General features: G+C 33.9%; 1 protein-coding gene across 7 annotated transcripts in view; it reads right to left on the reverse strand.

Annotated features, from left to right (window-relative positions):
• DENND4A (DENN domain containing 4A) overlaps positions 1-14,307 on the reverse strand; it is a 136,657-nt gene that overhangs the window by 66,546 nt on the left and 55,804 nt on the right. For 6 of the 7 annotated variants that reach the window (XM_027123360.1, XM_027123359.1, XM_027123363.1 and 3 more), the window contains exons 5-9: positions 9,102-9,171; positions 7,369-7,538; positions 6,309-6,550; positions 2,785-2,851; positions 1,329-1,387 (exon numbers count right to left, since the gene is read on the reverse strand). In XM_027123360.1, the coding sequence (XP_026979161.1) occupies positions 1,329-1,387; positions 2,785-2,851; positions 6,309-6,550; positions 7,369-7,538; positions 9,102-9,171 (608 nt within the window). The remainder of the gene's footprint in view (positions 1-1,328; positions 1,388-2,784; positions 2,852-6,308; positions 6,551-7,368; positions 7,539-9,101; positions 9,172-14,307) is intronic. The other variant, XM_027123365.1, reaches the window with a different exon arrangement.

The following is a 14,307-nucleotide window of genomic DNA, read 5'->3' on the forward strand; positions in this document are numbered from 1 at the left end:
GTGTGTGTGTGTGTGTGTGTGTGTGTGTGTGTGTGTGTGTGTGTCTGTATATATAGGGATGGGGGCTGGGAAGGGGGCGTGTGTGTGTTTGTGTATATAGGGATGGGAGGGGTAAGGGAGGGTAACTGCTAAAGGGTACAGGGTTTTTTTGGAGCTACGAAAATGTTCTAAAATTGATTATAGTGATATTTGCAGAACTCTGTGAATGTAATCATTGAATTGTACAATTTAACTGGGTGAATTGTATGGTATGTAAATTATATATCAATAAAGCCATTACCAAAAAATAAAAAAAGGCTCTTGGGTAATGTAGAATTGTTTTAAAGTAGTCTCAGTCAGTATTTCTAATTTATTCTCAGCTCAAGCAAAGGTTAAGAAAACACTGGTCACTCTGGGCCAAGACCTGGTGATGAAATAATCTGCAATTCTTACAAAATTAATGTCAAAGATGGCAGCTGGTCTCCCTTAGGTATGTGCTACAAAATAACTTAATTATATTGTAACTATTTCCCTGCTAGAAAAATTACACAGCTAATTAGATTTCAAGAAATGATACTTAAGAAAAAACGTATTTCATAATCTCTCTGAACTTTTTTTTTTTTAAGAAGATGTTGGGGGTAGGAGTTTATTTATTAATTTATTTATTTTTGCTGTGTTGGGTCTTCGTTTCTGTGCAAGAGCTTTCTCTAGTTGTGGTGAGTGGGGGCCACTCTTCACCGCGGTGCGCGGGCCTCTCACTATCACGGCCTCTCCTGTTGCGGAGCACAGGCTCCAAACACACAGGCTCAGTAGTTGTGGCTCATGGGCCTAGTTGCTCCGCGGCATGTGGGATCCTCCCAGGCCAGGGCTCGAACCCATGTCCCCTGCATTAGCAGGCAGATTCTCAACCACTGCGCCACCAGGGAAGCCCTCTCTGAACTTTTAAGGTGATGAAATACCTTATTCTATTCCATGGACTAGTATTTATAAATAATTTTTTATTTGGGGGTTAAATTTAAAATTAATTGCATTTGAATGTTCTTCAGAGGATATTTAAAGCTAAAAAAATTGTTTTCATAATCTACAGACATAGATACGTATTTATGTAGTTGCATGTACTTAATCATAATAAATGGATACACAAAATACCAAACACTATTGTAAAAGTTTTTCTGTGCTCTTTAAGACCTTTAATCTCACTGTTAAGTAAAAGAAATTTAGGTAAGAAACAATTAAATGAGAAGTATTTCCATCGACACTTGCAATTTTCCCCAGGAAAGAGAGAAAATACTTGAATGTTACTTTAGCTCACACTACATTTAGAGAAACACAAATGAAATTTTACTTGCCTTAGCGGAAGAGGTGAAGAAACAGGCTGACTGAGAATCAGATTATCATGTGGTGATAACTGAAAATAGATTTAAAATAAAGTATTTGAAATATAAAGATGAACTTTAAAACACCACCTTCCAGAAAAAACCATATATATATAGACGATGCCCATAAAGTTTCAATATCCCCATTCACCAGTATAGGAACCATCTATATCACTAAGATCCTGAAAAATATGTCCTGATGACTGACCTCTTCTAACTACTAACTCTTCTTACTCTGAATCCTATCTCTTTTCTTCTGTTTCTCAACATTTCCCTGATGCCATTTAACAAATCTGTATCGAAAGACTAAATTATTCATTTAATACAGTAAAACCAGAGTTAGCAAACCTATGGCCTCAAGGCAAATCCACAGGCCACCTGCTTTTATAAATAAAGTCCTATTAAAACTAAGCCATGCACATTTGTTTACGTGTTACCTATAGGTGCTTTGGTGCAATGAAAGCAGAGCTGCGTAGTTTCCAGAGAGACAGTATGGCCTTTACTGTAAAGACTGAAACACTGTTTCGGCCTCAACATAAAAAACCTGCCAACTTCTGCTATAAAACATATCTTTTATGTGTATTCAAACTGAGTGTGCTATATGTATTCTGGCACCAAATAACAAGAAGTAACCTGGGATGATATGTAGATATGCAGACTACTTATAAAGCTTATCAAAATGATATTTTTCTAGACATTAAATCTGTATCAATATATTAATGCAATTAATTTAATCTACATTTAAAATTTTATGCAGATCTATACAAATTTGCAAATATCTATTTATAAATGATTTCTAATTTTGAATGATACTCCATTAAGGGCTGTGATAAATACAAGGCACATATAGTGATAATACATGAAATAGTTTCTCAAAATCACTTCAAAAATCCTGATTAAATAGATTCAAAAGACAACTTACATATAAAGAGCATAGACAAAAAAGAAATGTAAACAGAAGACTAAAGATAAAGTCAACAGGGAAAAGAGATGGGGAAAATAATTGATGTTCACTTTAAACTTCCTCCTCTCACAAAGATATGAGCAATTCTTCCTGCAGTATATGAAAGCACACAGCTTTTTCTTTTATCTCTTCTAATACATTTAACTTAGGGAATAAGTGCCAAAGGCACAAATGTTCAAATACCAAGAATAAATTTAGGGAAAGCAGTGCCTTTTTACGTGTTCAAAACATCTACTGCTGTCTACTTCTTTAACTCTGCAATGCTTTATCTAAGAGGAAACATTAGATGTCTGTCTGGGAGGCAGTTAATGAAACCATAAGGGTCCAAACTCCAACGTAAAACAGTATCTGGTTCTCTTTTGATTTCATTTGATTTTTTTACCCATATAAAATTGTTATTCTTATGGTACATTTTGACAGAGTCAATAATTATTTAACTAAACACTTATATCATGAAAATCTTACCTGAACTAAAATCCGTGGTCTCTGAGGAGATGGAAAAGGAACTTTATGCATAAAATGAGAAATATGCCTTAAAAACAAACAAACAAACACCTGATTGATTCCAAAGTGAATACCATATGCTAATAAAGGTCAACATGTCACCACAAGTCCAGGTTGAGTCAAAAGCTCTGTGTACCTATAATTTTGAAATCCCTGCTACTACAAAAGCAAGTGAACAAACAACAACCAAAAATCATTTGTCCCAGGAAAGTTGCTTCTATCTAAACCCACCCACAAACTTTTCATATTAATACTTTCTCACATTCAATAATGTTTGTGCTATTAATGTCTGAAAAGCCACTGTAACTTCTCCCTCTCCCTAAGAAGATAACAATGTATCAGAGATGTGGACATTACCAAACAAGCTAATTCTTGCATATACTTTTTAGTCAATTGCTCATATTTAAAAAATGAAGCAACCACTGAGTACTACAGAAAAATGAAAGAGTTTAACTGTTTCTAAAACATTAACAATATACTTTCTATTAACAATAGGTTAAAAATTCTATTACTGATTTTATGGTTTTTTCCCCAGAAGAGAACAGATAAAAAGCTAGATTGATGGGTTTTGTTTTGAACACCATGGAAAAGAAAAAAGGCAACAATAGTGAACAATCCTTTTTTAAGGAATGAGTTATTTTATTTCTCTATTACTTTTTAACTATTTCCAAATCATCTTGGTTTCAGAACTGAGATAATTTCAACTGGATACAAAACATCAGAAGAGAAAATTATTAATTTTTTACAAACATGTTTTGACTGCCTGCTATATATAAGATACTGCCAGACATGTTGGGAATTATTTTTTAAAAAGCCATATACTACCAGTTTCTACTATTAAGATACTCACAATCTAAGAACAAAAAGATAAGGGGAATGAGTTCCAGAGGACACATATCTGCTTGCATTATGTGAAGTAGTTAGAATAGCAGAAAACAAAGTGTGATCCATGAATACCTAAAGATCCCCAAGACCCATTCAGGGAGAATCTGCAAGGTCAAAGCTACTTTTTAAAGACACCACTTGCCATTTCCACTGTGTTGATATTTGCACTGATGGTGCAAAAGCCATTGCGGATAAAACTGCTGCCCCTTACTATGAATCAAGGGAGTGGCACTGAACTGTAGCTGTTGTATTCAGTTTCACTTAAGAATGTCTCGGATGAAACAGTAAATACTATTAATTTTATTAAATTTTGACTCTGCAGTGTATACTTATAAATAATCTGTGTGATGAAAGGGGAAGAATGCATAAAGCACTTCTGCTGCATACAGGAGTATGATGTTTGTCTTGAGGAAGAGCACTTGTGTGACTGAGTTGTGAGTGAATTAGCTGTTTTTGCTTTGCTGTGTTCCCACAGAATGCCATTTTTCCTTGAAAGAACAAAAGACATATTAACGTTATCCAATGTGGGTATTCAGTAGATATTTTCTACATTAAAATGAACAAAGTGAGGCTACTGCTTCAAGAAAAATAACTTACAGTACTTGTTGCCAATAATTAAATTCAAGCTTTCCAATAAAAAGAAATGTAGTACTGTCACATGCTACAGTATGGATGAACCTTGGAAACATTACGAAAAGATGAAAGGATCCAGTCAAAGAAGACCGCGTAAGTTGCTTAGAGCTGAGTGGATGAGCGGGGAATGGGGCAGGACACCTAATGGGTATGGGGTTTCTTTTAGGGGATGAAAATGTTCTAAAATTAGATTTTGGTAATGGTTGTACACCCTGTGAATGCATGTTTTAAAAAAACATTGAATTATATACTAATTTAAATGGGTAAACTATGTGATATGTGAATTATATTTCAATAAAGCTGTTTTTAAAAAGCCAAGGGAGAAATCAAAATGGAATACTAAAACCTTTTTCTCAGTTACCCCAAAGGAGGAACAAACAAACAAATAAGTAAATAAATTCAAGCTTTCAAGTGAAAATTAGAATCTTGCTACCATAAACTTGACAATTTCTCAATACTCAAAAAGTTTTCTGATGTAGGTGGTTATATTCACAAATCTGATTTTTAAATTTTGATAGCAAGATGTATCTATGTTAACTCAGTGAACCAGTATTTTCCAAATGACGAATGTATGATGCTACAAAATCACACATGTATAAAAGTTCCACTCAAAGAGATAAACCAATAGATTTTACTGTAACAGAGAAAGTTCATCACTAAAGTTTCAGATTCCACATTGACAGTAGCCTATAACAAACTATACTTGTCAAGTTTTGGTGCACTGTCAAAAAAGAAAATCCACAATTTTCTGAAAAGACTATTCAAATGCCCTCCCTTTTCCACATACATATTTGTGTGAGGCCATGTTTTTTTCATTACGTCGACCAAAACAACATATTGCAACAGACTGAAAGCACAAGCATATATGAGAACCTAGCTATGGGACTTCCCTGGCAGTCCAGTGGTTAAGACTCCGTGCTCCCAATACAGGGGGCATGGGTTCCATGCCTGGTTGGGGAACTAAGATCCCACATGCCGCATGGCCAAAAAAAAATTAAAATAAGATAAAATGAGAACCTAGTTATGTTCAATTAAGCCAGACATTAGAGATTTGCAAAAAATGTAAAACAATGCCTCTTCTTCCTAATTTTTTTGTTTTAGGAAATGGTTATTTAAAAAAAAAGATATTTATGATAACATGTAATGGGTTTATCATTTTTTAAAATAAATTAATAAATATTTTTTAAGTTCTCTGTTTTAATTTCTAATGTAGTAAATATTAATAGATATAACACATTAAAAAAAGCTCTTTGGGGGAGAGTCTTCATTTTTAAGAGTATAAAGTGGTCCTGAGACCAAAAAATTTGAGAACTGGTGGATTAGAATACTGAGATGCAGGCAGAAAACTGCAAGGAAAAATTATAAAGTAATATTTTACATTGAATGTTCTTATAATAATTCTATCACTTTCAACTGTCATTAGAATCACAGAATTCTGCCTAAGAACACAAAAGAGCTTAAGTGACAGATGATATAAAATAAACAATAGTCAAATAGACAGTGGTGATGTTTAGATCTCATTTGTGTCAAACCTTACTACATTAAAGATTATTCAGTTTTAGTGATCTTAAAGTAAATCACAAAAATTTTAAAAAGAATAAAAAATACGTTTATCTAATGTTTCCTTTAAATTCATATCTAAAAATAGTAAGGAATATTTTAAAGGTCCATATAAACCCAAATTACATGTAAAATAAGAATTAACAAAACCTGTAAAAAAACCCGCTAATTAGGATCTCCAAACTTCACAAGAGTATCAAAAAGATGAAACATTTATTTCATTTTGTTAGAGATAAAATTATCTAAAATAACAAAACTGTAGGTATAATAGAGAACTGAATCAACCAAACTTTTTTTCTCTTGAAAAATCTAGCTTCCAAATAAAATTTACTCAATTACCAGTACAAATACACCACACATAATGGAAAGAGCTGCCAAATTTTGAACCAAAAAGGCTTCTAACTTACTTCTCAATTGGAAGGACATGAGGCCCAGAGATGGAATAACGATACAGAAAAGTCAGAAACTTCCTGAATGCATCAAAAAAAGGCCAGTGAGAGAGAAGACAGATGCATTTACTAGTGTGAATTGTCTTGGAACTATCAGACTTCTCATCTGCTGATGATGCTAAACCCAAAAGAAATCTCTGTTTTTCTGTGAGATTCTCTTCGGAGTATGGTTCATAAAACTGAATAGCAGCACCATAGACCTGGAAAACAAGTAATATATTTGATAAATATGCCTTATATCATTTATTCCAATCACATCATTAGTTAAATATTTAATGGATGAGCTATATTAGGAGCCATTATGTGCCTATGAGCCAAGCAAGGTGCCAGGTACCAGAAACCCAGTGGTGAAGAGATAACACTCTTGCTTTCTTGAAGTACTACATCGACAACAACAACAACAAAACTACACAGCACAACTCTCATGTCTCATTATTGGGAAAAAAAAGGTGTTTTAATTAAATTGCATTTGTTTTATAAAGAGTAAAAGCAACTGTATCAATATTCTCTATAAGAAAGTTATTGAAAATAATTATTTAATAGAGAGTGGGACAGAATTCTAGATAAGGAAATACACATTCCAACTTCAGACAATTCACTGAATTTCTCTAGACCTCAATTTCCCAATATATAAAATGAAGATGTTAGACTAGATGATTTCCAAAGTTCATTCCAACAATATAACAGTTTATGATTCTAAATAACACTGCATATTTAATAATGTTTTTAGTATTACTTTAAAGTTTTTATAACACAGAAAACGAAGCAATGAAGGATCATCATTTGATGATGAAAAAAATCTTTCACTATATTCACAAAAAAAGCACTTGGGTATATGGGACAGAATGAAATTCTCTTTTCCTATGTCTCTGGATATAGTTATTTTAACAAAGTGGAAAAGGTGCGCGTAATAGATTCAATTTAACCAGTTATTTTTCTCTATTGTTCCTGCATATGAAACTTAAGACTTGAAAATGTACAAGAAATTTGCAGATATCATTTGTTAAACATATAGTACCTTTTCAGCTGAGGCTCCAGTTAACACAAATGTAGAAAATACAGGGAGAGGGTATTTGCTATTTGATGGCCAACATTCAATAGTTGCACCCATTGGTAAACAAAATAGGGGAACAGATTCTGGGAGTGAGAATGACTCATAATCTTCTTGAGGGTATCTACAAATTAGACCTATAAAAACAATAATAAATATTAGCTCATCATGTCTTGAATTTAGGCGCTCATAATTTGAATGAGGCTAAAATGCTTTATTATTTAACACTTTTGGAAGACCAAAACATTACATATATGTTCACCAAGTAACTCTGAATACTTTAGTAGGATTCATATAGATTTTAATCCTCAAACTATTCATATTAACTATGTAATATTTATCAAGTTTCATCCACAAAGGCTAGTAAGGTAAACAAGAAAAGATTATTCTAAAGCAACATACACAAATATAAACACATGCCTAAAAATTCATTTTGTGGTCACACTGCCTTAAAGCATATGAACATACTATTTTTTTTGAAATGTTCAAATGCATATATCCACTTCACTAGCTTTCAATAACTTTCCCTTAGGGTTTTTTTGACACATTAAAATAGATATTCTATAGGACTATATATATAACTTCTAGGACAAATACAAGAAAAATACACAAAAAAATAGAAGTCACATATTTACAATGTCTTTAAAATAGTACCAGTTTAACCCCAGCTTCTGAATAATCCCAGATTACATGAAAATAGACTTTCAAGTGCCATATTATTTCATGTTAAATAGACTAGTCTAGAGAGTAGTCCAGGTATCTTCTACCTAACAAACCCTCAGAGAAGACTCTTGTCCTGGATTTTGTGGGACTAGAAACAGAAAATAGGTTCCCTGACCTTGAACCCTTAAAGTCAAGTGGAAACCATCACCAGACATGATGTTAAATAAAAAATGATAAACTAAGAATATGAGTGGTTGGTCTGCTACACTAATATCTGTTTGACTTTGGACAAATCATGTACCTATAGGTCTCTGGTTTTCTCAACTATAAAGTGAGATGAACTAGATATAGAGGTCCAAGGCAGTTCTAAAATTCTCTAATTATATGCTAGCCAGCCAGTTAATCCCATGAGGATTTACGGTTAACTCTCCATTACTTTCTCAAGTCATGAAGTAACGGTATAGCCTTTAAGTAACTATAGAAATAGCGATGAACTATGGACCCCAGAAAATCACAGGTAGAAGAAGTTAGGAGTCTAGGACACTAACTTTAAAAATTTATTTTTTAAAAGGTTGAATCTGCACTCTTGTACATAATTTGATATTTTGAGGTTTCTGGCAATTCAACTATGTATTATAAAATTACAAGTTAGTTTATAATATTTCAGATTATTTTCAAATATAATTACATATGAACTATAGATTTGATTAAATTTAATATAAATATTAAGGAAACATTAATTTAAAAGGACAATAAATACTTTTTCACATTTTCTACTGATTTAAAAACTTAAAGAGAACGATATCTACTTATTAGTTATTTACTTAAACCTAATATTTTAAAAACCTTGCTTTCTTTTAAAATTAATATTCCATTAAGCAGCCAATAAAGTATGGATGAAGACAAAACAATCAAAAGACATGGGTTATAGTCCCAGTCCTGACACTAACACATCGTAAGACAGATTTTGTTTTTTTCTCTAATCTTATTGGCCCCATAATACATTTATAAAGTATTCCATGAAAAATTATACTTACCAGCTTTGTAAGATATAGTGTTAGTCTTTGCCACCGATTTTTTATAACATAAGTACACTGCTGATCCCCACTGAATTAAAAAAAAAAGGAAATATCATTAAATTGTAAAAGGTAGTAACTTAATAAAATGGAATCTCTTTGATCTCTCCGGTATGTATTTCCTAAGATGTAGTGACAGATTTCTTTCTATTTTCACTTGGTTATTTTGTCAGCATTTTATTGGAGTTATTGCCTAATTTTCTTTCAGAAGTAAAATGTAACATATTTTCCCCTTGCGATAGCAATAACATGAGGATAACGACCCTTTAAAACAAAACTAAATCACAAAAATTTAGATTTTATTCTAAGCCCAAACTCTGGGCAGAAATGATAAAAAGAAATACCTACTCGTGTATGTAGACCTTTCTTTTGATTCCACAACACCTTTCAGATATTGACAGATTTTTCTCCAGTTCTTTATACCAAAACTCAAGAGTTGTAATTTGCCATATCCATTTCCTTATTTCCTATTCTTTCATGAATCCATTCCAAACCAGGTTTTAATCCCATCATTTTTTTAAAAGAATACTTTAACGACTTTAATGATGCCAAATGTAACAGTTGATTCCTAGTCTTCATCTTTTTCAACCTCTCAGCAGATTTTGATACCACTAACGACTCCCTTCCTGAAACATTTTCCTGTCTTGGCTTTTGAGGCATCACACTCTCCTGGGTCCCTCGCCACCAAATCTCTGGCCAGTCCTCAATCTCCCCTGTAGCATCCCCTCTCTTTTCCTGATCATTAAATGTGATCTTATCTTTACTTTCTCTAAATGATCTCATCTGTTTAGTACCACGCCTTTAAATAACAGCTACTCTTCAAAGAGTCTCAAATTCCTAGTCTCAGCTACAAATGAGATGAAGAAGACTATGGGTAAAGCAGATCTGGGGGCAAAGAAAAGGAGTTTTAGACATCTTAAGTTTGAAACATCTATTAGACATCCAAGCATAGAGTCAAATGGAGGTAAGGTGAGAAGTCTGAAACGGATATGTAACTTAGGAGATGTCACCACTTGACATGAGGTGGTAACAGATACATTCACAGAGCACATTTCCTCACCTCCTTCAGGCCTCAACTCAAATGTCACTTTATTAGACAGCCTTCCTTTCATCACCTTACATACAACAAGTCTCCCTCTACCCTCCCCAGTCCTCCCTACTGCCCCTATCTGTTTGTTTGTTTGCTTTTTTTTCTTTTTTCCATGCATAGATAGCACTTACCACCACTGGGCATACTGTATATTTTCTAATTTATTATCTGCCTCCCAGCACTAGAACATAAGCTCCATGATGGTAAGGGCTTTGTTTTGTCCACTGCTGTATCTAGCACCCAAAACAGTGACTATTATGTAGAAATACTTAATAAATACTTGTTAAAGGAATGAATGTGAGGGGATGTGTTTGTGCATACATGATGGAGAGTGCCTGCATGGACCAGTACATGAGAACAGATACTTAGCACTGAGAACAAATATATAAAGAAAATACACTTATTTTAAGAAATACATTTTTTAAATATTAAGAGATTACCATAACAAACACCCATTTACTCACCCCGTAGTTTTAACAAATGTTAACAATGATATTTGCTTCCGATATTTTAATTTATAAAGAAACAAAAAAATTACAGATTTAACTAAAACCTCATCTTCCATCCCTTTCTGTCCTCTAGAGATTGAGGCATCACCTTCCATCCCTTTCTGTCCTCTAACTACTAGCCTGAAGCTAGTGCATTTCATTCACATGCATTTAAAAAATTTCTACTATGTAAATATACACATCTTTAAGTACATAAAGATGTTTTGTATGCTTTATGACTTTAATAAATGGTGATGCGCTGAATATACTCCTTTATGGCTTGCTTTCTCACTCATCAAAATGATTTTGAGAATTAGTTACGTTGATACAGATCTACTTGCTTCATCTGAACCGCTGGATAGTATTCCATTAATGAAAGAAACAGTTTCTTTTATCCATTCCCCTACTGAGGGACATTTCGGTTGTTTCCTTTTGGGGGGACTATTATGAACAATGATACAATAAGTTGGCTCATCATCTAGAAATTTTCCACTTTCTTAAACATTTTTAGTATGTCCCCAGCAGATTAGTATGTTAAATCCTAACTTATTTAGGACATTAAGTTATGCTCATTGCTCTGTTGGGACTTTAGTTTTTAATAAACATTTCAATATTTTTGCATCAAAAGAATGGATGTATAAAATTCAAGTGGATATTATGAATGTAGGCAAACTGGACTTTTAGTTTATCTGGTGGGTAAAAAATTTATAAAGGGTCCTGTATTGCAATCTCAACTCCAGTTCCCAATAAGCCAAATTTGTAAAGATAACAAAATAACCTTCAATAACTTTTGTGATGATAAAAAAGGAGCTATATATGACCATGTGGATACGGTAGAAACCGAAAGGAATATCCTAAAATAAAAAACAAAGACTTAAAGTAAAAGTTAGAAGGGCCCTGGAAGAAAAGAGCCAAGGATACAAGAAGCTTCTTCTAAATTTCTTCTTATACAAAGGTTCAGCAAAAAAGAAAGTAGGAAGAGCCATTGTTCTTAAAATACTTTAAACATTTAACCCATAAAATATCTGCACTGTGGTTTGCCATGGCAAAAACCTTTCTTCTGGAATTACGTGCATGATTTAACTACTTGGTTTGTTGATAACTCCACTTTTCTAAATCAACTTGCTAAATCAAACACTGACATTCCTGAAAAGGTGTAAAACAAGAGCCACTTGTAGAGAATATTAAAAAAATACTCTCAATGAGCTAAAAACTGAGGAGAAAGTCCCAAATTAGCCAAAAATTTGCTGTGCAAATCAAAGCACCTGGACTAAATATCCTTAACTACACATTTTTGCAGTTTTGGAGCATATGACACTCTTAAGTTCTCTTCCAGCTCTAAAATATTCCTGTTCTATTCTAAATCAATCAAAGTCCAAATCACTTAAGGCTTATGGTTCAAAGGTTAAAAAACTAGTAATTCTTGAAAACTTTTGCCACAAGCTTTTATTTTTAAAAATATATTTATTATTTTTTAATTTTGTCTGCATCGGGTCTTGGTTGCTGCGCGCGGGCTTTCTCTAGTTGCTGCGAGCAGGGGCTACTCTTTGTTGTGGTGCTCCGGCTTCTCATTGTGGTGGCTAATCTTGTTGCGGAGCACAAGTTCTAGGTGCATGGGCTCAGCAGCTGTGGCTTGCGGGCTCTACAGCGCAGGCGCAGTAGTTGTGGCCCACGGGCTTAGTTGCTCTGCAGCCTGTGGGATCTTCCAGACTAGGGCTCGAACCCACGTCCCCTGAGTTGGCAGGTGGATTCTTGACCACTGCACCACCAGGGAAGGCCCCTTGCCTTTTTTTTTTTAACATCTTTATTGGAGTATAATTGCTTTACAATGGTGTGTTACTTTCTGCTTTATAACAAAGTGAATCAGTTATACATATACATATATCCCCATATCTCTTCCCTCTTGCGTCTCCCTCCCTCTCACCCCTCTAGGTGGTCACAAAGAACCGAGCTGATCTCCCTGTGCTATGCGGCTGCTTCCCACTAGCTATCTATTTTACATTTGGTAGTGTATGTATGTCCATGCCATTTTTTGATGATGGCCATTCTGACTGGTGTGAGATGATATCACATTGTAGTTCTGATTTGCATTTCTCTAATGATTAATGATTTTGAGCATTCTTTCATGTCTTTGTTGGTAATCTGTATATGTTCTCTGGTGAAATGTCTATTTAGGTCTTCTGCCCATTTTTGGATTGGGTTGTTTGTTTTCTTGATATCGAGCTGCGTGAGCTGCTCATAAGTTTTGGAGATTAATCCTTTGTCAGGTGCTTCATTTGCAAATATTTTCTCCCATTCTGAGGGTTGTCTTTTCATCTTGTTTATGCTTTCCTTTGCTGTGCAAAAGTTTTTAAGTTTCATTAGGTCCCATTTGTTTATTTTTGTTTTTATTTCCATTACTCTAGGAGGTGCATCAAAAAAGATCTTGCTGTGATTTATGTCATGGAGTGTTGTGCCTATGTTTTCCTCTAAGAGTTTGATAGTGTCTGCCCTTACATTTAGGTCTTTAATCCATTTTGAGTTTATTTTTGTGTATGGTGTAAGGGAGTGTGCTAATTTCATTCTTTTACATGTAGCTGTCTAGTTCTCCCAGCACCACTTATTGAAGAGGCTGTCTTTTCTACACTGTATATTCTTGCCTCCTTTATCAAAGATAAGGTGACCATATGTGTGTGGGTTTATCTCTGGGATTTCTAACCTGTTCCACTGATCTATATTTGTTTTTGTGCCAGTACCATACTGTCTTGATTACTGTAGCTTTGTAGTATAGTCTGAAGTAAGGGAGCCTGATTCCTCCAGCTCCGTTTTTCGTTGTCAAGATTGCTTTGGCTATTCGGCGCCACCAGGGAAGACTTGTAGTATCCTTCTTTGTCTCTTGTGATAGTCTTTGTTTTAAAGTCTATTTTGTCTGATATGAGAATTGCTAATCAAGTCCAGGAAGCACAGAGAGTCCCATACAGGATAAATCCAAGGAGAGACACACCAAGACATGTATTAATCAAACTATCAAAAATTAAACACAAAGAAAAAATATTAAAAGCAGCAAGGGAAAAACAACAAATAACATTTCTTTCTTTTTTCTTTTGTGTCTCAAACAAATTGTGAAATTTTTTGTTCTAGTTCTGTGAAAAATGTCAGTGGTAGTTTGATAGGGATTGCATTGTAACTGTAGATTGCTTTGGGCAGTAGAGTCATTTTCACTATGTTGATTCTTCCAATCCAAGAACATGGTATATCTCTCCATCTGTTGGTATCATCTTTAATTTCTTTCATCAGTGTCTTATAATGTTCTGCATACAGGTCTTTTGTCTCCTTAGGTAGGTTTATTCCTAGATATTTTATTCCTAGATTTATTTTATTTATTCCTAGATATTTTATTCATTTTGTTGCAATGGTAAATGGGAGTGTTTCCTTAATTTCTATTTCAGATTTTTCAGCATTAGTGTATAGGAATGCCAGAGATTTCTGTGCATTAATTTTGTATCCTGCTACTTCACCAAATTCATTGATTAGCTCTAGTAGTTGTCTGGTGGCATCTTTAGGATTCTCTATGTATAGTAACATGTCAACTGCAAAGTGACAGCTTTAC

Source organism: Aethalodelphis obliquidens, unplaced genomic scaffold (genome assembly GCF_003676395.1).
Source record: "Aethalodelphis obliquidens isolate GAN/ISIS:26980383/991018 unplaced genomic scaffold, ASM367639v1 scaffold26, whole genome shotgun sequence".
Lineage (NCBI taxonomy): Eukaryota > Metazoa > Chordata > Mammalia > Artiodactyla > Delphinidae > Aethalodelphis > Aethalodelphis obliquidens.